This window comes from Cryptosporidium muris, genomic scaffold (genome assembly GCF_000006515.1).
Source record: "Cryptosporidium muris RN66 scf_1106632373475 genomic scaffold, whole genome shotgun sequence".
NCBI lineage: Eukaryota > Apicomplexa > Conoidasida > Eucoccidiorida > Cryptosporidiidae > Cryptosporidium > Cryptosporidium muris.
The window spans coordinates 208,695-233,538 of record NW_002196574.1 but is presented as its reverse complement, the minus strand read 5'-3'; the positions used below and the strand labels follow the sequence as shown (position 1 = coordinate 233,538).

At 28.4% G+C, this 24,844-nt stretch overlaps 10 protein-coding genes and 1 non-coding gene across 11 annotated transcripts, besides 11 other annotated features; 8 read left to right on the top strand and 3 right to left on the bottom strand.

Annotated features, from left to right (window-relative positions):
• Positions 1 to 324: 324 nt before the first annotated feature.
• Positions 325 to 831, top strand: CMU_013100 (EF hand family protein; the record flags this gene model as incomplete). Its single annotated transcript, XM_002140948.1, has 1 exon — positions 325 to 831. One exon carries the CDS (start codon positions 325 to 327, stop codon positions 829 to 831), a length of 507 nt encoding a protein of 168 aa, XP_002140984.1.
• A 241-nt stretch (positions 832 to 1,072) lies between these two features.
• Positions 1,073 to 1,114: a sequence feature (AT_rich).
• A 35-nt stretch (positions 1,115 to 1,149) lies between these two features.
• Positions 1,150 to 1,170: a sequence feature (AT_rich).
• A 130-nt stretch (positions 1,171 to 1,300) lies between these two features.
• On the top strand, positions 1,301 to 5,967 carry CMU_013090 (uncharacterized protein; the record flags this gene model as incomplete). The annotated part of the gene is made up of 3 exons (XM_002140947.1): positions 1,301 to 5,263; positions 5,319 to 5,547; positions 5,615 to 5,967. 3 exons carry the CDS (start codon positions 1,301 to 1,303, stop codon positions 5,965 to 5,967), a joined length of 4,545 nt encoding a protein of 1,514 aa, XP_002140983.1.
• Positions 3,209 to 3,235: a sequence feature (AT_rich).
• Positions 4,651 to 4,673: a sequence feature (AT_rich).
• Positions 5,968 to 6,014: 47 nt separating the features above from the next.
• On the bottom strand, positions 6,015 to 8,075 carry CMU_013080 (uncharacterized protein; the record flags this gene model as incomplete). The annotated part of the gene is made up of 1 exon (XM_002140946.1): positions 6,015 to 8,075. The coding sequence occupies one exon, from the start codon at positions 8,073 to 8,075 to the stop codon at positions 6,015 to 6,017; it is 2,061 nt and encodes a 686-aa protein (XP_002140982.1).
• Positions 8,076 to 8,243: 168 nt separating this feature from the next.
• Positions 8,244 to 9,353, top strand: CMU_013070 (uncharacterized protein; the record flags this gene model as incomplete). The annotated part of the gene is made up of 1 exon (XM_002140945.1): positions 8,244 to 9,353. The coding sequence occupies one exon, from the start codon at positions 8,244 to 8,246 to the stop codon at positions 9,351 to 9,353; it is 1,110 nt and encodes a 369-aa protein (XP_002140981.1).
• Positions 9,354 to 9,627: 274 nt separating this feature from the next.
• On the top strand, positions 9,628 to 12,120 carry CMU_013060 (SWIRM domain-containing protein; the record flags this gene model as incomplete). Its single annotated transcript, XM_002140944.1, has 1 exon — positions 9,628 to 12,120. The coding sequence occupies one exon, from the start codon at positions 9,628 to 9,630 to the stop codon at positions 12,118 to 12,120; it is 2,493 nt and encodes an 830-aa protein (XP_002140980.1).
• Positions 12,121 to 12,680: 560 nt separating this feature from the next.
• On the top strand, positions 12,681 to 12,765 carry CMU_013050. The gene has a single exon. It is a non-coding gene; the product is annotated as a tRNA-Leu (tRNA).
• A 607-nt stretch (positions 12,766 to 13,372) lies between these two features.
• Positions 13,373 to 13,452: a sequence feature (AT_rich).
• A 915-nt stretch (positions 13,453 to 14,367) lies between these two features.
• Positions 14,368 to 14,388: a sequence feature (AT_rich).
• A 29-nt stretch (positions 14,389 to 14,417) lies between these two features.
• On the bottom strand, positions 14,418 to 16,229 carry CMU_013040 (uncharacterized protein; the record flags this gene model as incomplete). The annotated part of the gene is made up of 1 exon (XM_002140943.1): positions 14,418 to 16,229. One exon carries the CDS (start codon positions 16,227 to 16,229, stop codon positions 14,418 to 14,420), a length of 1,812 nt encoding a protein of 603 aa, XP_002140979.1.
• A 43-nt stretch (positions 16,230 to 16,272) lies between these two features.
• Positions 16,273 to 16,316: a microsatellite.
• Positions 16,317 to 16,544: 228 nt separating this feature from the next.
• Positions 16,545 to 17,687, top strand: CMU_013030 (uncharacterized protein; the record flags this gene model as incomplete). Its single annotated transcript, XM_002140942.1, has 1 exon — positions 16,545 to 17,687. One exon carries the CDS (start codon positions 16,545 to 16,547, stop codon positions 17,685 to 17,687), a length of 1,143 nt encoding a protein of 380 aa, XP_002140978.1.
• Positions 17,688 to 18,068: 381 nt separating this feature from the next.
• On the top strand, positions 18,069 to 19,394 carry CMU_013020 (nucleotidyl transferase family protein; the record flags this gene model as incomplete). The annotated part of the gene is made up of 1 exon (XM_002140941.1): positions 18,069 to 19,394. The coding sequence occupies one exon, from the start codon at positions 18,069 to 18,071 to the stop codon at positions 19,392 to 19,394; it is 1,326 nt and encodes a 441-aa protein (XP_002140977.1).
• Positions 19,395 to 19,407: 13 nt separating this feature from the next.
• Positions 19,408 to 19,449: a sequence feature (AT_rich).
• Positions 19,450 to 19,469: 20 nt separating this feature from the next.
• Positions 19,470 to 19,525: a sequence feature (AT_rich).
• A 115-nt stretch (positions 19,526 to 19,640) lies between these two features.
• Positions 19,641 to 19,738: a sequence feature (AT_rich).
• A 202-nt stretch (positions 19,739 to 19,940) lies between these two features.
• Positions 19,941 to 19,963: a sequence feature (AT_rich).
• A 463-nt stretch (positions 19,964 to 20,426) lies between these two features.
• On the top strand, positions 20,427 to 21,743 carry CMU_013010 (uncharacterized protein; the record flags this gene model as incomplete). Its single annotated transcript, XM_002140940.1, has 1 exon — positions 20,427 to 21,743. One exon carries the CDS (start codon positions 20,427 to 20,429, stop codon positions 21,741 to 21,743), a length of 1,317 nt encoding a protein of 438 aa, XP_002140976.1.
• A 121-nt stretch (positions 21,744 to 21,864) lies between these two features.
• Positions 21,865 to 24,765, bottom strand: CMU_013000 (acetyl-CoA synthetase, putative; the record flags this gene model as incomplete). The annotated part of the gene is made up of 1 exon (XM_002140939.1): positions 21,865 to 24,765. The coding sequence occupies one exon, from the start codon at positions 24,763 to 24,765 to the stop codon at positions 21,865 to 21,867; it is 2,901 nt and encodes a 966-aa protein (XP_002140975.1).
• Between the last annotated feature and the right edge of the window lie 79 nt (positions 24,766 to 24,844).

Below are 24,844 nucleotides of genomic sequence, written 5' to 3'. Positions count from 1 at the left end.
AAGATAAATACTTTCACTTTAAACAAAGTAACTTATAATATTAAATAATGCACTCAGGAATTAATATTTATTAGAAAAATATGTAGTGTACATATTAATTTCCTATCATTTAATTACTTAAATGAAATGTTTTAGCTCTCAGCTATGAATCCTTTTAAATGGTAATAATCCACAAACGCGACATATACATGCTGCTTGAAGTATTGGTGGTATACGTATTATTGGAAATTTGCATGCATATAAACATGATATATTTAAGATATAGTTAGTTTTAAAAAGAAAACAATAAAACGAAATAAATAAAGGCCATACAATATATTCTAAATGGGACAAGATAAAGGTATCTATATACCAAAAAAGCAAACAATTCCCAATAAATTATCTGATATTCAAACAATTTTTCACTTATTCGATAGAGACAAAGATGGGAATATAAGTGGAAGTGACTTATATGAAACTTTCAAAATAGTAGGAATGGAAATGACACCTCAACAGACTGATATATTGATGAGTGAGATTCGTGGTAGAGGAACTGATTTAAACCAAAAGGAGATTGGTGTTACAAACACCTTAGATTTTACTCTTTTTTCAGGATTCATTGAAAGACAATTAGAATCTGCTCCTCTAAAGGATCAACTGAAGGAAATATTTATGCTGTTAGATAAAGATGGTACTGGTGTAATAACTCCTGAATGTTTAGCAGATACATGTTCTAGATTGGGAGTTGCATTAACAGTACATGATGCTAGACAGCTCATGGTACAATCAGATGGTCAAGCTAAAGCAAATTATGATAAATTTGTCCAGTTAATGGAAATAGCAAGAAAATAATTAGTAATGAGGATTTTGCACTAAGAAAAATTCAGATTTTTATTTTAATTAGTGTGGTAAAAAAAAGTGCATGTATACCACACCTCAAAGAAGCACTATTACCATATGGTGAATACTTATGATATTAGCAAGTACTTTTAAATTATATAATTTTGTAATTTTCTATGTTTTGAAGACTTTTTAATGAAGTAAAATTTATTGGAAAATTCTTCAGATTAGCGAATTCAATAGTGGACTTAGCTTATATATATATAATTATATTTAAAAGTATAATATTATATTACTTAGCTAATAAATTGTGTAACTACATTTATTGTGAATTTATTAAAAAAAAAAATAGTTTGGAGTATTTGAATAAGAGATAACATAATTTATACTACTTGTACACAACTCAAGTTCATTTCAAAATTATTTATAGAATTTTTCCATATCCTTTAATCTATGATATATTGTAATTAAACCTAAAAAAATGACAGTAGATCATGAAGAAGTCAAGTTAAGGAAACTTGGGATAAAGATACTTGCTATTTTATTTTTTTGTTTAGCCCCTTTAGTAAGTATTGGGATTGGTATGGGGATTGGAATTCACGTCGAATTATTTCCTTTATGGAAAAACTATAATATATATATAAGTAGTGTTAATGAAAGAATTAGGACATACTATATGGGATATAGTGATACACTTCTTCATAATTTCGCATGTGATAGCAATCCCCCTTATAACGAGAAATTAGATATGATAAAATATATAAGGAATTTAGAAGTAGTCATCTCAGCCTATCCTTATTCTTTTTGTTACTATTTATATGATAACAATAGAATCGATTTTGGAACTTTTAATTATTTAAAAAATGGTAATCTTTCTTTTTATCTTTATCTTGCTAATATAGATCCCGTTGTTTCTGATATAAATATGTGTATGGATGAACTAGTTCCAGGTTCATTAGCAGCTCAGTCTATTTTTCTTAAAGATCCAATAGTAAATTCAAAAGTTCAGATTTGGATTTGGCATCAAGTACTAATTAATTATACATCTGCATATCTTGGAGTAATACCTCCAATTTCACCAAGTTTTATTCCTAATTTTGGTCCTAATACACTGATTTGCAGTCATTTTATTATGTTAGATATATCAGGAGGACCTAAAATGACAGGAGTTGTTATTAATGGAACGGAATATCAAGCTCCTTTATATAAGATCAATTCAATTGCTTCTATAATTTATAAAAACAAAGATAGCATATATATTAAGGATATGCGAGATTTAAACAGGAGTTATGCTAATTCTAGTACTGAGGTTTCCCCCATACTACTTTTAAAACCAGCTCTAGCTAGGAAGCTTCAATCAATTATTTATCGTGGATTTCCTTTTCTTAAAAATGATCAACTAAAATTTTCGAGAAGTGATATCTATCACAAAAATAATGGACATTATACAATAAAAAATGGAATTATAAACAAAAGTAGACCAGAAGTTACAAATAATCCCATAGAAAAAGAAAAAATAACAAATCCTGCAGTTTTTAATGGGTTTGATTATAATAGTTCGTCATATTTAAATTTAAATGATACTAAGGGAAATATATCGAATATAATTTCCGAATTTTTGGGAAGAAGAACAATATATGTTCCAACTTCACCTTTACTTAGTGCAATTCAAGTTTATACTACTGGGATGAAGGAGATTAAACGTAACGCAAAAATTCGCATTGACTCAATTATCTCAACCATTATTATTTTGACAAGTGTAATGTTCGGAATTGTTGTAGTAGCTGCCCTTTTGATTTTATATCCCTTAATTATAGTTGAAAAAATAAAAACTAAAAAGATTTTTTCACATAGAGCTTATGTTATTGAAAAACGATATGAACATCTACAAAAGGTATTCTTGGAGGAAACTAAGAAATCTGTCAGTACCATTCCATCTATATTTCTTGGTTTAACGAACAAAATACAGAAGTCTTTGGTAGAAATTAAACTTACAAAATTACATAATAATTACCAAAATGTATATAAGGATAAAGAGACAAATATTGGGTTAGAAGATGAAGAATCCAAATACAAATCATATGACTTATATATTCGCCAAATTTTAGAAATTATTGACTATAATAATTTTGAAATATGGAAATTGAACTTTTTTTTATTTCATATTCTGAAAATGCAATTATATATAAGTTCAGAATCTAATTTTTTTACTCATGAATTTAAGGAAACTTATCAACAAGCTTTTAAGGGAATTCCTGAGTTTTTTAATTCAATTTTTGAAGACAATCCAGAGCTTTATATGAAAAATATTGAAGAGAACAGAGTATCACTATTATCATTCGTAGAATTTTGTACTTTACTTTTGTCAAGTCAGTATAGTAAATCAAAGATTAATTATAATTTAAATTTTAATAAACCTTATGATCAACTCAATATCTTGATTTCTCAAGAAGCTAGTGTAATCATTTATTTCATTACCTCTACAGTATTATTTTATACAGCTACTAGTTATGGAGAACCAACAAGCGTGAATATATTGGTAAACGATGACAATTCTATTTGCTTCACTATTAAACTCAAAAGTGGAGATATAAATCTAAATTCTAGTCAGATATATGATGAAATAAATCAACTTATTGGGAAAAAATCGAGAACTCCTTTTATATCGAAAATACAGAAAGGAATTGAACCTCGTGAACCTAATGCAAGGAGAGCTAATAGTATTTTAGAAGTATATCTTATCGAAAATCCTAGTTGGCTTATTTCCTTAATTGAAATGCATAAACTGAATGTTACTTCCAATGTAATTGAAGACAAAATATCTATATTGATAAAATACAAACAATATACACAACCTTTATATGTAACTACTGAGAAAGGCTACAATAGTAGTCCAATTGTTAACTCAGAAGAAATTGATAATAATGATAACTTTGCTATTTTCCTTGTTGAAAACACAGGTATATATTCATTTTACAGAAGTATACTACTTAAAATTGTCGGGAGTCTAAATACAAACCTACATATTTTTAATAATACTTTAGAGCTAAAAAATAGTATGCTTTCATTTAACTTAGCAACTTTAATAATATTTGTAGATTCTAGGTTTTCAGAAATGAGAAGTTTAACTCAACTTCTATATAATAAACAATTTTGTAACTCCCTCCCTCAGCTACATGTCATCATTGTATGGTTGGATACTTCGGATGACTTGGAAATTAAAAATTTTAGAAGGAATAATCCAGATTTATGTCAAGTGTCAGATCAAGTCTTTACTCCCAATCAATTGCCATATTTAAAGAAGGTCAAACTCTTACTAGAGGCACAGAATTTACCATCTAAGAACTTAAGTAGAAGGCTTTCAACAAAGCAATATTCAGCTAATTCAACACATGAAATTCTCAATGATACTACACAATATATGGCAAATATACAAACACTAAGAAGAAAATCAAACGTAATTGGGTGTGAAGTAAAAGAAATAATTCTGACTCAGCCTATATTATTAGCATCAATAGAAAATATAATTGACAAGTATATATTTCATAGAAATATATACTTGGCTAAAACATTCAATAAAATTGAAGATTCATGCAAAAATTGGGATGAATACATTAGAAATATAACAAAGAAACAATTACATTATATAAAAGCTAGTCAACTAAACTTTTGTTTTGGAGGTAAATTTATAGATCAAAATACTGTTGTTACCAAATATTCAGATAATAAAATTCAGCCACTAATCTCTGAAAACAGTTCTTATAATTCACTGAAAAGACGTGGAATGCCATCATGTATTATATTTAACATAATTCGTTTTCATCAAGTAACAAATATTAAAAATTTTATAAATAGTGTATATAAGACAAACATGAATGCTAATATATCTCTTAACATACCTAATCAAACAACTTACTGGATCCCACCTTCATTTATAGATTGGACAACAGACTTAACACCCATAGTTGAGATGTCTTACAGACAAGTAAGGTATCACTTACAAAGTATTGTAGAAAGCCTTGTTATTCCAATACATAAATGTGAAACTGATAAAGAAATAAAAAAAAAGGTAAGTCTACTTATGGAAATATGGGATATTTTAGCATATAACATTCAGATTGATGAAGATACAAAGCACTACTTATCATATTATGGACCACATCTTGTATTACATAGTCTAGTAGTATTTAGAGGATTTATGAATTATTCGATAGAGGTAATCCAAAGCATTTCAGATAATTCAGATATGATCATTACATTTATAATATGCTTTATGGCATTACCATTATGTAAACCTGGAATATCATCCAATATTTTATGTGATACTAATTCCCCTTTAGCTTTACATACAAATGATATTGCAACTATTGAAAGTTATACATCTAGTATAGTATCCAACTTGATTAAACTTCCTAAATTCAAAAATCTCCTTATTAATCAAGAGGTAAGTCAAAAAAAATAGTATAAAAATTTGTACTTTAATGCTTATGATATTTTAGATTTACAACCAAATAATAATTAATGCAATTTTATCGCTAAACCCAAGAATTTCAAATGATATTCAAGAATGGCTACTAACTAGTGCTAGAATTTTTCAAAATCAACAAGAGGAGTCAAACATTAACTACTACTCCTTAAATACTGTTATTAGGGCATCTTCACCCATAATAGTCCAATTAGTTGCTAGCGATCCAAAGAAATTACTCATTCCTATTGTCTTCAATACAGGTATGTTTGACATTACTATCTACATATCTAAAATAAGAAACTTTAATATTTAAACTTCTCTTAATAGTTATGCACAGTCATGTTGCATTTACACCGGAATATTCTATATTATGGACTAAAAAGTGGTTAAAACAGAAGTATTGGGAAAATCAAATAGAGCATGCTTTTACTGAATATTCTACCTCCCTAAAAAATTATTTAGATGTCAACTTTAAATATAGTTATACTAGATTATCTAATGGAAATGATTTATATACAGATATCTCAATTTCTTGGTTTACATCATTACTCATATATAATAAACTTTACTATACTTCGAGTGATTCTGATGATGAATTTCTCAATAAAGCAATAAATAATATAAGTTCAAATTATACAAATTGGAATCAGGGTATAATTAATCGACCATGGGATATATGAATTTTCTTTTCTTACAAGCCGTATATAAAAAGATACCTGTAAGTATCTTAAGGTTTTGAAAATGAATTTAACTTTAAAATTAAAGGTGCAATAAACTTTTCAGAATTTAAATCTAACTTTATATTATGGAAATTTTGATTAGTTTTATAGCTTATTGGGTTTATTTCATCAGATTCAAAATTAGGTTTAGTTATATTCTGATCATCTGGTAAATCAAAAGTAAAATTTAGACAATTTTCAACATAGGGAACAAAATCATAAACAAATACTTTTGTAAAATCTAAAACATTATCAATATTTATGAATAAAGGTTTTATGCTGTCATTAATTGAGCTATTGTATGGTGTACTTTGTCTAAATAGTTCATTTATCTCATTTATTAATATTGATAAGAAGTCTCTTACCAAATCAACAACAAATGGTTGTATTGATAAAATAGGACATTGTCTTAATTCATTCATTCCATGTGTAAATTCATTATAAAGTACAGCAAGAGGACGATAGTTTATTATCGAATTTGGATTATTGTTTATTCCATTATTAAGATTTAGAGATGATAATGAAAGAGATGAAAGTATTGATAATGACGCCATATAATTATTCTTAGTTGACCAATCAAAGTTTTTTAATTCAAATTTAAATGATTCAATTGAAAATTCGAGTAACTTCCTGATATATTCAATCATATATGTCTCAATCAAAGGTAGTATTAAAGAAGAGACAGTTCCAGAAGATGAAAATAGAGCATACATTTGTTTATATATTGCCTGACAACAAGAAGCTGCTAGTGGTAATTCATCTAAATCCAAATTAGCAGAATATATTGTTTTACATGTTAATGAATTTACAAGTTTGGGTTCAATAGATAAGGTACTTATTTTTTCAACTCCATCATTTAGTTTAAAATGCAGAGCCATTTTAATCAATTGAGCAAACCACTCTGTGTACTTATTAGCCCACGGAATTAAAGTTTTCCTACGCAAATCCTGATCAGGAAATATTGAATCGAAAATAGATGCAACAGTTAGCAATGGTGTACTAAACAAACTCATTGCAGTTGTTAAAGCCAAATAGGGGTTGACACTAATTGTTGCCATAGCTTTTCCTGCATATTCTGAATTCAAATATTCCCCTCGACATTCTAGAAAAATATTTGCTAGGATATAGTTAATATCGCTGGGAGAACTAGTCACAGGCTTATAAGTGTTAGATTCATTTAGATTTTGTTTAGGACTTACATCATTATCTAATGCAAGTATATTATGTTTAGATAACATTAACCTTCTAAGCTGTCCAATAATATTGACAGCCTGTATAAGAGATAATTGGCTATCAATTAATTTTAATTTAGAAGTATGATAAAATAGTTCCCTCATTTTTTGTAACTTTTCATATACTGTATCTAAAAGTAGTAATGAACAACTAGTTTCTGATTTATTTCTACTATATGATGATGAAGTAGCGATTAAGTATGTTTCAACAAGCTTTATTGAAGATTCACCATATTCTAGTGCATTTAGTGCTTCATCCATCATATTAGCATTTATTAAGTTATTTATTAAATTGGGTAAATCTATCAAGTCCATAATAATTTGAAAAGAATTTTTTATTTTATTAAGTTTGCTTAATACCGAAATATGTTCACAAACTGATTCTTTCATTTCTTCAATACTTTCAGATATTTTTGGGTACAGAATAGTAGTTATAATATTTACATATGAATCTAGATCATCAATATTCAACTTTATATTATTAATATATTCCTTATTACTTTTTATTATAATGCTAGAATTTTTTAATGATGTGATTTGTAACTTTTTGTAGTTGTCAATAGCCTCATTGTCTAGATACCTTGCCTCATTAAGTAAAACATTTGGGTAACCAGATGCTAGCAGAGATATAATATAGTAATCAGATTCTATTATTTCACTTGTAAGCATTTCTTCTACCTCTCCAGGTTTTTTTGTTGTACTATTGTCAGTTATGGTGGTTACTTGCTGTAGTTCCGTTCCACATATAACTTCTTCATCAAGTACTGGATCTTTCTCATAAAAATTTGGGCAACTTAATAATACTCCTACTAAACCTCTACTGCTTCCTTTTATCATTACTTTATAACTTAAAAATTTATTTGATTTGTATTTTGCTAGCACAGGGTACCATGATGCATATGGAAACGACACATCTTACCGCCAAGTTACTGGGCTTAATATTTATTTGAGCTCTTATAAACCAAAATTTTCAAATGCATTACATAGTAGGAGTTCTAATAATCGATGAATGAGCTAGTTAAAGATTGCAGTCATCCTATTATTGAAAAAAGGTTGAAGGATCTGGTAGAGTATATACGTGATGATGGGAACAAGAACAAAAATATTGCATGCCATTATCTACTGCATAATAAAGAAATAGAGACTATATATGATCGCGATAGTTTTGAATACCGGTTATATTTGCAATTTGGTCCCCAAAATAATAAAACATTAGCTTATGGACATATTAAATATGTGATCATTGAAGCTAAAGCTAAACATATTCATAAACTTTGGAATGATGGAAAACAACTCATTGAGCACTACAGGAAACTTTTAGATATTAAAATTACCAATAACTTTGGATTATTAAGTGATGATGAATTTGAAGTGGAACAAGAAGATAAATTGAACCAAAGTGAATTAGGTGAAGATGATTATCACTTAACTATCTCAATTCCAATATCTGTACTAAATGAACGATATTCAAACTGCAACAAATTGGATTATAGTAATATAAAATCATTTGCATTTATTATGCTTACTTCTTGTTTAAGATTATGTTTATATTCTGGCAACATATTGAATATGATCAGATACATTACTTTTTCTAGTTTAGATGATATCAGCAGCATTAACATTCATTCAAGTATACACTTTGAGACTCACAAAGCTGTTGAATGTATACACTTAAATTCGGAAACTATTTGGTTTTATTACCCCAATAATTTAAATATTGATGATATTTTAGTAGTTATTGAAAGTTGCAACAACAGTACACTTCAAAACTCTCTTGCTTCTCACTTCTATCAAGAACTATCAATTGCTTTCAATTCAAGAATGAATATTCAAGGAAAAGTAGGGAAGTTACATGGCATTAAAATTTCATACCCCTTATTATCTTCGGAAACTCTTCTAGAAATTGATAATACAAAAAATTTATATATTACTTTCAACTTGCCTTTACACTGGCTTAAGAGCTCAACTGATTCTAAGAAACTTTCTATCGCTATTCTTATAGCTTCAATTCAAGATATCACATGTAAAATTGTGTATCAAGGCAAATGTTCACTTCGCTGTGGCTTGCGAAGGCATGTACTACAGCTTATAACACAAGAGTGTAGAGGATACTGATGGTAATTTAAAGTGAAATAAGATATGATAATGAGATAGATTGAATGGAATCACACATAATTAAATTAAATACTAATTGCAAATATCTAATATTATAGTATTAAACAATCTCATGATAGTCCCCCATACTATTCTTTAAATCACGATATTCCACATAATAGCACTTGATAACTTGATTCCGGTACACTAACACAAGACGAGACGTAAACGTGGTAATTTTTTAAATGTTGCACGAGGTGTTATTGAAGAAATTTGTGATAAAGATAATTAGAAAATGGGAAATGGTGACTCACCATTAGGTCCTAAACTTCGGATCCGCTTAAAAGCAGAAGATGGGACATACCAAGATGAGGGATCGAATAAGCAGAAGCGTAGGAAGAGAGCAGTCTCATTTGCAAATCGAGATGCAAAGTCAGCTATGGAAGAATCTAGAGCAGCTTTACTATTAAATTGTTTCCCATCCTCTGCACGTAAGGTTGAAGTTGTTGAAGTTGTAAATATGCGAGTTGACAGTTCTTTGGAAGCTAGGGAGGATCAGTTAGAAGCTCTATCTGATGAGTCTGTGGATGATGAAGAGGTTATCGAAACATTAGACAAACTAGAAACAGAAGCTAAGAAATTAATATCTAATAGTGCTGGATATAAGTCTGGAAGATCTAAATTGAGACGTTCAAAGGAAGAGTATGTAAAGAGTAGTCAGATGTTATCTGATCAAGAGACATCTTCAGCAGTAACAGTAGGGGAGAATGAGGATGAACATAACCACTATAACGATCATCATACTCGTTCTATAAATACTTCTGGTAGTGCTTCTTCTTCTTCACCTGTTGGATACAGTGGGATCTCTCAAGTGGGTCATACCCCTGTATTCCTACCTCCACAACCAATCCCCATAGCTCCAAATGTAGTACAACAACCTCCTCGAACATATGCCAATTCACTATTACTTTCAAAGGAGAAGTTCTCAACTCGGGCTTACTATCCATATGATCCTAATTTCAATTCTGCATATCTAGTTCAAGTAAAACCCATGCCTGAATCTATGGCTCAAATGTATCAAATTAAGGAACCATCTACTGAGACTCAAAATGAAGGACCAGAGGATACAGATTTAGAAGATCTTACGAAGGAAATTCCTATTGAGTTACCTTCTTGTAGTGATTGGTTTGATATGGATAAGGTGCACCCTATTGAGATAGAAATGCTAGAACCAATATTTAGATCCGAAATAAAGGAAACTTCACCTCAAGATAAAGGAGGATCAGATGGTAAAGAAAATTTAGACAGTATGAGGTCTCTTATAGATGATACGAGATTATTGGAGTACAAAGCTTTAAGAAATGAAATTATAAGTTTGTACAGAAAGACTCCTAGGCAATATTTAACAGTTACAGAGTGCAGGAGGCGTATTCCCTATACTGGAGATATATCTGTATTACTACAATTACATGTATATCTGGAATTTTGGGGTCTTATTAATTTTCAGGCTGATCCTAAAACCTTTCCACCTAAAACTCGCAAGTTAATGGATTATAAAATGAAAGATTTAGCATCTTGGCCTAAAAACAACTCTAAATATGATATTACTCCAATAAGTCGCATTGATGAGAATACAATTAATAATCCTTTTGCAACAAGTTTAGTTGCTCAATGCATCTCATGTAACAAACCTTGTATGTACTGCTATTATATCCTACGAGCTGGTGTTGTTCAGGGAGTATCTATGGCAGCGTTAGATAGATGTGTATGGTGTGTTAGATGCTATTCAGAAGGAAGATTTCCATCTATTCTTCATGGAGGTCACTTTCTTAAAGTTGATCTACCTGTTACTGCAGCTGCAAAGTCTCCAGAAGATGTTATGAAGGCAGGTCCACTTGGTATTGCAACATGGACTCAAGAAGAAGTTCAAAGACTTATTGAAGGTATTGAATTGCATGGTGATGATTGGGATGCAGTATCTCATTATGTTGGAAATAATAGAACTCCTCAAGAATGTGTAGCTTACTTTATACAGATACCTATCGAAGAACCTTTCATGAGGAATGTAAATCCTTCTAAACATACAAAAACTTCTTTCCCTTTTATGGATGTAAGTAATCCTTTAATGACACAAATAGCTTTAGTAGCCTCTATCATAAACCCTGTAGTAGCTGCTTCAGCTGCCAAGTCAGCTCTTGGTAAAATCCTAGAAATTGAAGGATTTAAAGAGAAAACCCAAGATAGCCAGGATTACTCGAAAGGAGAAACTACTGGAGAATATATAGATAACTTAAATTCAAATATAAAAATTAATCAAGAATACATAGAAGAAAATATAGATACACAATCTTTGAGCATTAAAGAAAATAATAGAGAAGTAGCAAATGATATTACAAATGAAAATGTAACGAATCCTATAAATAATCCATTTTTACCGAAATTTGTACCTTGTATATCATCTGCGGAGTGGCCAAGCTCAGCTCTTTTAGGTGAAAAGGGAGTTCAAGAAGTATGCTCTATAGCTCTTGAGAGTGCTGCTAAACGAGCAAAAGATTTAGCTAATTGGGAAGAAAATGAAATTTTAAATTTGATGCCTCAATTGATAGATATTACTCTTAATAGGTTAGAACTCAAATTAAAACAATTCAAATATCTCCAATCAATGGTTGAAGAAGAACGCCAAATTTTAGAAGATCGTTTTGAGAAAATAAAAAGTGAACATTGTGACTTAAAAAATAAACTAAATCATGCTCAATTGCAGCTTAAGGCTCAGCAGAACCAAAGATAATATCTACATTGTAAACTATTAACTTGCAATTTGTATAAACTTAGCAAGAAAACTAACTTCCTAGGTCTGTAAAGCTATTACTATAACCAATATGATAATTTAACCTTAGAAATGTTATATATCCATGTTTTAATTTTATTTTTACAAGACTTTAAGCAATTATCCTATAGAGAGTTTCTACTTTAGCTTCCTTTTTAGTCCATCATATCATAATCTTTCAAATAATTCAATCTTTTGATATTTGTTCACCTTTTCATTACTTAATCTTGTTGAAACTAGGTACTTTTATAATTAATTTCTGTATAGTGTATTTCAGCTTTCTTTGATTAGTACTATTAAACCTTTGAAGTTCTTTACTTTTATTATATAAATTTGGAACTTTTTCACTTTAGTTTCTGACTTGCAGTACTAATAACTCTTACTATATCAGTATTTCCTAGAGTAATATATTTAATTGCCATTTTAAGACAGGTTATAGAAAAAGTTCAGATATATATAAAGTTAGAGAACTTTTATATTCATTTAACATGACCCTTCAGATAAAGGAGATGCCTGTATTCGCGTAGATGCCCGAGTCGGTCTAAGGGGCCAGACTTAAGATCTGGTGTACACGTGTACTCCAGGGTTCGAATCCCTGTCTGCGCACTTTTTCCTCAATCAAAAGACTAATTGTTCTCTAGTTTAAATTTGAAATATTGCAAAATTATATAGATCTTCAAATATACAAACATATGAAACTTATAAAGTAGTTAGTGTATTATAAGAGACAATGAAACTTGTGCTCATTTTAGAGAAGCCGTAATATAATTGTAATTTTATACCAAGCAATGGTTTACTTTTGCTATATACAAATATACCTTAATTACATAGTTCAAACTATATAAGTTGATTAGTAGTTACTTTACAGTGTTTTATATATTATTTTACAGTAAAGTAGTTGCAAGAAAACTGTTTGTAGTAACTTAACATAGTAGAATTTTTTCAGAATTGATAACATAAATTAGTGAGAAGTTATTAAACTTTCATATATCTTATATTTAATTGCTGCAGAAATTATAATTTAATTAGGTATTGATTTTATGTTAAAATTCAAGTCTATACTAGTCATTGTATATTTTCAGTAAAAATAGTAAAAGATTCTAGATGTAATAAGAACTATAAAATATAATCCAGATTAATTCTTTAAAATTGGAATTTAATATTAAATGTATACAATATTTTCAGAAAAAATGATCCATTATACTTGAGCTCCATTAAAAATTACAAATATTGTAAATTAAATACAATTAACTCTAATTATTTATTATTTATGTTAAATATTAAATAATAATTGCATATATAAGAATAATTTCCACTTTATTAATAAAATTAAGAAGACGATATATGTTATCCGACTTAAAATTATTACCAGATTGACTATTTTAATCTTTAATACAAAATACTAGGAATAACTTAATCCAAATTGAAACTTCAAAAAAGTCATCAAAAGATCACTTTTAAGTTTCAACAATTAAAAAATAAATCTATTTCATATAAAAGAGAGTTAGTTAATACATATAAAGTTTAATAAACAATTAATATTTGATAAGTTCCAATAATTTAAGGATTATTCAAAATTTAATACATAATCAAAATTTCAATTCAAAGGAGTACCATACCTTGAAATTCAGTATATATATATATACATGTAGATATCAAGGTATATCTCCAATAATATAGTTTTAATTAAGAAAAAATATTTCATTTATGTCTTTCCATATAATCCATCGAGACTAACAAGTATTATTTTTTAGACCATTTTAGTATAATGAAATAGCAAAACTTTTCTAAAAGTAATCAAATATCGACTTAAATACTAGATTAAACAAATATATTTAACAATTCAAAAATGATATGTAGTCTAATTTATTAAATTCAAGTGTAGAACAATAATTCTCTTCTTAATGTTCTTATCCCATAAATTTGTCCAAAAAAGTTGAATATTTCTTTACAATAAATCGTAAATTAACTCATCAAATCAGATATTTTATATTGGGAATTTTGAGTATATAGTATTTTTGAATATATCTTTAGAAAAAGAAAAGTTTTAGACTTAAAATGATCTGATAGTTTTTTATTTTTATTCTGTTAAAAATAGGTGCATGATCCTAATATACCTTAACAATAATAAATTTTCTATAGATTTTAAGTAGTTTTGTGTAAATACTTTAAAAATAAACAAACCAAACCACTAATGTCTATTTTACCTTAATATTAATAAAAATAATAGTAGATAAAAATCCAAGTATATCCAGTACTCACTTTGTTCTTAAATTAAAAGATTTAGATAGCTTTGGGAAGTCATAATCAAACTTGCTAAATTTAACAGCATTCAAAAATGAATCTGTATTCTTTGTTATCTTGGATATATTAGAATTGTTATTCACTAAAGTAGGAAATACTGCATCCGTAGATTCAAATTTATTATTATCTGCAAAATATTTATTCTCTACCGTTAATCTAACCTCATTATTTGAATCACATTTTAATAAATATTTTTCAAGCTGTATATTTGTATCTTCTCCAATTTCTGGAGTATCTATTAAAACATTATTTATATCAAAAGTTGAATTAATTAATTCACTTCTCGTAGTATTCTTATTAAAGAGACTATTTAATTCATGATTACTTCTTTCAAACAAGTGGTATTTATTACAAAAATGAGCTTCGTCCCCTATAATTTGGTTCTTAGTTTTAATTCCACTTTTCAATTTAGAATATCTTCTATAAAGTTCCTTTTTAAATACCTGTTTAGTCTCATCTTTTATAAATGGGGTTATATCAATATGTAATAAGAATATTTTAGAACCCGGTTGCAAGTGATTAAGATATTTATATTGTTTTCTTATATTATCAACTAAAACCAACTCCTTCATACCTATAACTAAGACATCAGTCAGTATAGGGGGAAGATCCTCTATATCCCCGTATTCGTAACATAAAATTCTCAAATAAAATGGATCTAAAAAACATAATTGACCATCATATGTTTGATAAAAATAATATATAGAAGATGAACTAATTTTTTCACTCGACTGTGTTAAAGAAATTGTTGGAGAAAGGCTAAAACTACCTCTTGTACTTACACTATATCTGTTTGAATCATTAGTTGCTAAAATTTGAGCTAGTTCATTCTCATTATAATAAACAATTGAAATGTGTCCTTTATTATCCATATTATGTTTATTATATGTAATTTGATCAAAATCTTTGAAATTACTCCTCACTATATTTATACATTCATCAATATAAAATAACTCATCTTCCAAATTCTCTAGTTCAGAATCCTCGAAAATTTTAAAACGCTTAGATTCTAACATTAAAAGATCATTCCTCAATAAATTTTCCCTATTGTTTAGCAAACATATCCTTTGAAATTGCACTCCAGAATCTTCTTCACAAAGTAATTTCTTGAGTCCTATTTTTCTCAAATAATCAGATTTTAAATATGCCACTGGTTCGGACTGTTCCCGAAATAATAGGCATAGATTTGTAGTACTTCCACATTTTATTACTCTAATTGGTTGAAATCTTACAGGTACTAATTCTTTCAAAATAACAGATGAAAAACAAATTGGACATTTACAGTGACATAAGTATTTCAGATCTTTTTCATATATGTTTCGTAGAATACAAGGCCAACAAAAAATATGGCCACATCTTGTTATTCTTGGAGATACCAAATCAGATTCTAAACATATAGGACATTGTACAAAGTCTTCATCATCTGGATATAGCATATCAACTAATGCCATATTATTCCAATATATTGCTCGATCAAAATTTGTTATAATATCATCACAATTCTTATATCTAGAACAGTTCCCATTACCACATCTATCACTATATAGATAAATCCTACAATTTAGACCCACAAAACTCTCTCTTCCTAAATTTATACTACTTGTTATCTTTTGTCCTTTATTATATATACATGAGGATGGTATATTTATTTGCTTATTTGACATTAATGCATTATTTTTTGAAATTAGATTTGGTCTATATTGCTTATATTTGAAGAGTGAACTAGAGGATAAATCTATCGATTTACCATTATGTCTCCTTTGCATATATTTGTTTCTTATTAGCCAATAAGAACTTATAACTAATAAGATATATATATATATATATATATATATATACAATATATATATATAATGAGAAATGAACTTTTGGGTCTCCAAACTTTACTCTTATAAATATATAATATTAGGCGCCAAAATAAAAAATTCCCTATACTTTTATTTTTATATAAAAGGATTTAGCTAACCTCGACATCAATATATATTTAAGGTGGCTCTATTATTATATAGTATAGAATAATTGGATAGTTACGAGAATCTTAGAGCTTTATTGGATGCTTTAGATAAATTATAACTTTAATTATGCGTAGTATTGGAACTACCAGAAAGACACTTTCATTCAGTAGAAATTCAAACAATAATGGAACTTTAAGTCTTTCTGAACGATTAAGTGCTATACCTGGAAATAAGATATGTGCAGATTGTGGTGCTAAAACTCCTCGATGGGCATCTATCAATTTAGGAATACTTATTTGTATTGATTGTAGTGGAATCCACCGTCACTTAGGTGTACATATTTCAAAAGTTAAAAGTATATCACTAGATACATGGCAAAATGAGTGGATTGAACGCTGCAGTATTATTGGCAATGAATTATCTAATATGTATTATGAGTACAAGTTACCAACTGGATTTATGAGACCAAGCTGGAATAATCAACAACATAGTGTTGTTGAACAATGGATACGTGATAAATATGAATTTAAATTATATGTACCAAAGAACTTAGAACCTCCAATATTACTACTAAATAGAAACGAAGATCCACGTAAATTTATATCAGACTATTACTTAGATACACTAGATACAAAAAGTAATGGTCAAGAGAAAAATAACACAATCGAAAATAAAGATAAGACAGAAAAATTAATTTCAATTAGTAAAAATGACTTAATAAACGAATTAAATTCAGATTTATTAGATATTGCAAATACAAGGGATATAAATATTATTCAAGAAAATATTAAAAACGTCAAGAAAGACAACAAAAATAATAATCCTTTAATGGAGTTGAGTAATATTTTGTCTGACCCTGGTATCAATTCAACATGCAAATCTTCAACTGAAAGTACTTCAAGGATAGCTAGAATAAATACTGCTAAGCAGGCTATTGCAAAATTATATGATAATATATCTACTGATAATGTTAGTAATCTATTTGATTTATCAAATTTTAATAATTCTATTAATAATTGTTTGCAATCATTTGAAAGAACAGAATCATTTGAAGCTGAAGATTCTATAATAGATCAGTTGAATACTAATCAAGTTCATTTGAATAATAACCAATCCAATAATAATCTAGTTAATGATATAATTATAAACAATTTGCAAACTAATCCTTGCAACACAGAAAATGTTGACGTTCTACAGAATAAGGAGAAAAAGTGCCCATTTAGCTCATTTGATGCATTTTCTATAATGAAAGACTCTCTGTCAAAGTAATTAGCTTGAATCTCTATTCTAGACAAATTTAAATACATATTATGAAAATTCAAAATTTACTTTTATCTTTCTTCTTTTTCTTCCTAAGATTATTATTTAAATGGTAATTTATTGATGTACTTTAGATCAATGATTAATTTACTTGTAATATTTCTATTTTTATATTAACACTTTAGTTTGGCAAATTCTTCACTTTATTCTTTTTTTTCCTTTTTTTTAAATAAATTCTTCCCTAGATAGCGCTAAGTTTTATTTGCATACTTTTCTAGTATTACCTCATCTCCAATCTAATCATAGTTCAATTATTTTGAATTTAATTACTATTTGTATATCTAGTAAGTGCTACAACTTCCTAAATAAGATTTTCTAGGAATTTTAAAAATGAAAGCAATTATACTATCTGGAGGATTTGGATCTCGCCTCCGCCCATTAACATTAAGCAAACCAAAGCCAATAATTGAACTCTGCAATATTCCATTAATAGAATTTCAAATATCTCAATTTGTAGAAGTGGGAGTGAAGAATATAATTCTAGCAGTAAATTATTTATCAGAAGAGCTTAGAGAACCAATTAAAAATATTGAGAAAAAATATGGGGTAAAAATTAATGCTAGTATTGAAGAAAAGCCACTAGGAACAGCTGGTCCAATATTATTAGCCAAAAGGTTTATTGAAGATAATATTATTACAAATGAACCATTTTTTGTTTGTAACTCTGATATAGTTTGTAATTTTCCATTGGAGGAGATACTAACTATGTATAGTAAATTAAACTGTGATCACCAAAGGAAATGTGAAGGTATAATTCTTGTTAAACAAGTAGAGGATCCATCTAAATATGGAGTAGTAGTTCATGATAGAGATACTGGTCTTGTTGAGGAATTTATTGAGAAACCACAGAAATATATTGGAAATTTTATTAATGCTGGATTATATATATTATCACCATCTATATTAAATTTAATTGAACCAAATATAGCAGTTTCAATAGAAAAAAATATATTTCCTAAAATAGCTGCTCGTAAATCCTTGTATTGTTTAAGATTTTTGACTAATGAAATAAATATATGGGCTGATGTTGGAATCCCTGCAGACTTCCTTTATGGTACACAGTTATTTCTAAAATATCTCCAAAGTATGGAGTATTATACGAAGAAAAGTTCAAAGTTATTTTTATATGAGGAAGATAAATTAGATCCAATTGTGAATTATGATGATTTGACAATACAAAAGAATAGAGAAATGATAAAATCAGAAGTTATATCACAGAATTTCCTGAATTCCAATTACTTAAATAATTTTAAATTACTAGAAAGAATGATTGAGATGAATAAACTGGAACTTGCACAATCTAATGAAAGTTATAATATTATTGAAAATGTTATTATTCATCCAACATCACAAATTAGTAAGGATTGTTTAATTGGACCAAGTGTTGTAATTGGGAAAGATTGTATTATTGGTAGAGGTGTTAGACTTGAAAATTGCATAATTTTTGATAAAACTATAATAGAAGATTTTTCTAAGATAAAATCTTCAATTATTGGTTGGAATTCAAGAATTGGGAAGTGGGTAAGAATTAATGGGCTTTCTGTATTTGGTGAAGATGTTACTATTAATAATGAAGCATTTATAAACTCTGCAATTATACTTCCACACAAATCTATTAATAGTTCAATAATACAACCAGATATGATTATTTTGTAATAATCTCAGAATCATATATATTTATCTTTTTTGTTGTAATAAATTTTATATTTATCAAAAAGTGACTGAATAATCTTTTTATTTAAAATAATAATTTTTTTTGAAGTTTATTAGATTCTATATTTTATATAGTTCATAAGAAAATTCCTTTAAAAGTTATTTTTAAAATAAAGGAATGTTATGAATCACAATTATTTATCTATTATTGTTAATTGAGAGTAGATTACTTTTTAAAAGCTTCCTTTGTATATTTATTTATATTAAAAAGAAAATTAGTTAAATTGATACTTTTTTTTTATTTCAAAAATTTTAGTATTTCTATACTATATTTCTTTATAAATTTTGAACTTATCTAAATACAAACTTTAATAACTATAAATTGTACTAGTCGATTACCAATATCTCCTTTTTTTATTATCAAAGTAATGTTTGGAATAACTATTATTAAATGTACTTTACAATAAATTTGAAAGCTCTAATATAATTATTTGAATCAAAATCAAGTATTGTACAATTAAATATTTCAATATTGTAACTTATAAATCCAATATATAATTTTAATTATAATAGGATCATTATCTTATACAATATATAATAATCCTTAATTTCCACATTTATATTACTGAATTTACAACAAAAAAGTATCAAGTTTTTTAGTATTTCATTATTGCAATGTTTTGAATAAAATTTCTAAGTGTACCATTACTGTGTAATGTGACTAATATATAATATTGCAGAACTTATATAATATTGTATATACTTATTTAAAATACAAATATGTCGTATATTAGATATAAATGTTTAAATAGAATCCAGTTTCAGTCTTGTCTTGTTCCTCTTTTTCTACTTTGGGATATTACATAATATTTATTATTGAATAGATTCTTAAATCAAAAATACCCGGGTTCTTTATAGTTTCTGAGCTAGCATTTAAAAGAGAGCGCAATAAGAGGGGTATTTATTTCCCACATGGATTTGTTTAAGGTATTGTTTTGTTGAAAAAATAACTCCAAAATAACTTTCTCCTTAAATATGCTGAAAATAAAGAAAATTGCTGCAATTTTCCTTGCTATGTGTACTGCATGCATTGCTAGTACCGGAGTTTTGGATCCCATGCAACATGATATACAGATTTTGACCTCTTCAAATTTTGATACTATGCTTAGTAAGCTTCGTAAAAATTATGTTGTCACTGTCTTTTTTTACAGTTCTAATAATAAGGATAGTGTGAGTAATTTATTGGGTTGGTACAATACTGCTGCAAAGGAACTTAAGGGTATTATTAAAGTTACAGCTATAGACTGTACAGAATTTAAAAAATTTTGTGAGAAACAGGGTTATCTTGATAAATTAATAATATACCCAGTTTTACCAATTCCAAATTTTGAATATATTGGTGATAAAAATGAGAAATCTTTTAAAAATCAAGTTTTAAGGTTTGTACCCAAAGATAAAGTTACTACATTGAGTTCTGTAAATGATAAGGAAGCAAAGTTAGTGAAAATTGAAGAATTTTTAACTATACATATTTCAGTACCTAAAGTTTTAATATTTAGTGAAAAATCAACTCCTCCAGTTATAATACATGCACTAGCAAATGAGTTTGACAAGAAATTGTTATTTGGTTTTATCCCAAATTGCTCTACTAATGAAAATTCCATAAGTATTTCGAAAAAATATAAAATAAACAAATTTCCTCATATTATGGTATATAAAAGTGAATTTAAGAAACCTGAAGTTTACAAGGGTAAAATTGAATTTGCATCATTATTTGAATATTTAAATGTATATGCAGAGACTTTTGTGATGGGAGGTGGCTTTTCAGATCATGATGGATCACAAAGTGCATTGGCTAGACCATGGCTTGAACAAAGTATTCCTGAATTAACAGGGTTGTCATATGGGGATATTTGTAGTAAGCATAAGACGTTCTGTGTAATTTATCTTAAGAATGGAGAAGAACTTACAAGTGATGAACAAACTATGCTAGAGGAATTAAAGGAATTATTTACACCCCATATATCTGGTAGAGGTACTAATTTTAGGTGGATGTGGATGGATGTTTCAATTGAAACTGAATTTTACAAATTATTTAAGGGAAATGATGATCAAATTAAATTGCCTTCAGCTGTAATCCTTGGAACAAACAAGAGATTGAAGTTTACTTTACTTCCAAGAGATCTTGAAGGAGAATTACAAATAGCTAATAAAGATACTATTAAAGATTTATTAGATAAGGTTATGGGTGGGGATGCTCGTTTTATTAATATCCCAGGACAGAAATTACCAACCTTTACAAAACGTGCAGCAAATGGTTCTAGAATATCAAATCATAAAGATGAGTTATAATTAAAAAAGGTGGAATTTAAGTTACAAATCAATTTTTATTTATTATTAGATGATTTGTTTAGTAAAGTAGGAGGTTTTATGTATAAACCTTTAGCAATATTAATAGTGATAAAGTCTGAATTTACATAATTTTATGAGGGCTTGCTAGTGTAACACCTGGCAATGTTATCTGAGTATTTGTATGCCTTATGTCGGTTAATATTAATTGACAATAATAATACTCGTCAACTCTTTCCATTGTGAACCCTAGTTGTCTAAGTACTTTTAATGCCCCAGTATTTTCATCTAGAACATGGGCGGAAAGTACTTCAATACCTTCACTTTCAGCAACATCAACAGCCCTTGTAAGTAAAAATCTACCTATGCCTAAGCTTTGATATTTATTCATTACAACAATCCGAATATCAGCTCTATTCGGTCTTGCAGGTAATTTATGCATTCTAACAATGCCAAATATGCACTCATCTTCTGAAATAGCTACTAATGATATACTTCTGTCGTAATCTGCACAACATATGGCTATTAACCTTTGATGTGCAATTAAATCTGTAAATGACACATCTGGGACATATTGTTTTTTAATATTTTCTGTAGAAAGTTGTTTATGAAATTCGATCATTTTTGGTTCATCTGCTGCTTGAATAGGCCTAATTAGTAATGTATGATCGTTTTCTGCAGATGATAGTGATTCGCTTAAAGTTGGTATTTTATATGTCCATATATATTCTTTTGGATATGGCCTTATTACTAGTGGACTTGTATCTAATATTGATGAGCGTAGTGTAAATCTTGCATCAAGTACACTAATGTTGTTTGAAAATAATGTATTAGTACTATGTTGGTCATTTTTAATACTAATACATAACGGATTTATATCACACTCTAACACATAGCACGATAGATCAACAACCATGTTGCTAAACCTAGTAAGTATAAGTGCTAGCTCATCGATGCTTACATATGGGAATCGTTTTGAACTACATCCAAAAGCCTTGTATATTTTTGTTCTCATCATTAGATGCTTAGCTAGCGTATCATTTAATGGTGGCAATGCTATGGCAGTATCTTTAAATATTTCGACATATATTCCACCTGTACCAAATAATATTAATGGACCCATTTGCAAATCTGTAGTACTTCCAATTATTAGTTCCAATATTTGACCAGATAACATTGCCTCAATTGTAACTCCACTAAAAACTTCATCTTGATTTGTATATGATCCTGCTGAATAAGCATTATATTTGATACTTTTATATGCTTCACGTAATTCATCATCACTTTTTATATTTAAGAATACACCACCTATATCTGATTTATGTGTAAATGTACGTGAATATAGCTTGCATACAACAGGATAACCAATTTTCTGGGCTACTTTTATAGCTTCTTCTTCAGTAGTACATGTGAATGTTTCATTAACTGGTAATCCATAAGCTTTCAAAATTTGTTTAGACTCTACCTCACCCAGGGTTAGGAGGCCTCTTGATAATGCTGATTCTATAAGTGACAATGCTGTTTCTTTTGCTTTTGGTAGTAATGTTTTAACATCTTCTAAATGTGGAGTTTCATACACTTCCCTCAGGTGTTTTGCATGACACCATATAAGTGCAAATGTTTGAGCTGCTGTATCTGGATTACTTATCTCTGGGATTCCGGCTTTAACAAGAATTTCTTGTCCCATCGCAACCTCATTAGCTCCCATCCAAGAGCAGATTACTGGTATCTTCTCTTTGATTTTATTTATTATTGGAATTATTAATTCTGCAACTTGGGTTGGGTTAGTTATATCCTGCGGAGAGAGAATTATAAGCAAGCCATCACCAACTTCTTCATCACCTAATATTTTTAAGATATTTACATAATCTTGTGGGGTAGCATCACCAAGTATATCAACTGGATTACACTTTGACCAACCAGGTGATGCAATTTGATCTATACGATCTATTATAGAATTTGGAAGTATTGATAGCTCACCACCACTTATATCGAGGGCATCAGCAGCTATCACTGCAGGTCCACCTGCATTAGTTAAAATTAATAGCTTTGGACCTTTTGGGTGTGGCATTTTGTTAAGTACTAATGCACAGTTAAATAATTCCTCAATAGTATCAACTACTAAAACTCCAATACGCTTCATTGCTGAAATAAAAGCATCATAATTCCCAACTAGTGATCCTGTATGAGAAGCAGCAGCTTTATAAGCTGCTCTACTTTTCCCAGCCTTTATTACAATAATAGGTTTAGATATAGCAATTTCCTTTGCTGCTGACAAAAATTTTCTTGCATTTCCAATAGATTCTATATACATGAGAATAATTTTAGTATTTGGGTCATGTCCGAGATAGTCCACTAGATCTCCCCAATCAATGTCAGACATACTACCCACTGAAACAAAAGCTGAAAATCCGATCCTCACTTTTACAGCCCAATCTAAAACAGCAGCACATAAAGCTCCACTCTGAGAAAGAAATGCAGTTGTTCCCCTGCATGCCATGCAATTAATAAATGTTGCATTTAGGTTATATGCTACATTCATAAATCCTAAACAATTAGGCCCTAAAATTCTTATCCCATTCTTCTTTGCTATATCTAAAATTGCTTTTTCTCTATCAATACCTTCAGGTCCAGATTCTTTGAAACCTGATGATATAATTAAAATTGCTGGTACTTTTTTTTTTGCTGCTTCTTGTACAATTCCCAATACAGTCTTAGCTGGTGTGACAATAACCACTAAATCTATTACGACTGGGATATTAAGTAGAGAATCATAACATTTCTTACCAAAACACTCCTTTCTTGTTGGATTTACTGGATAAACTGTATAATTAAAATGTGAATTCTCAACAACATCTTCTAGATGCTGTTGTATCATATTTAAAAATAATGCTCTCCCAACACTAAATTTTCTTTCTGTTGCACCTACTAGAGCTATTGTTCTTGGCTCAAACAAACAATTCATTGAAGATCTTTCATAATTTGAACATAAATAGCTTTGTAATGGGTCATAAACTTTAGCCATTTTATTTGTAGATTCTCAGTATCATAAATGCGTCAATGCAATTATATACTATTATACAATCTCATAAGAAAAAACTTAA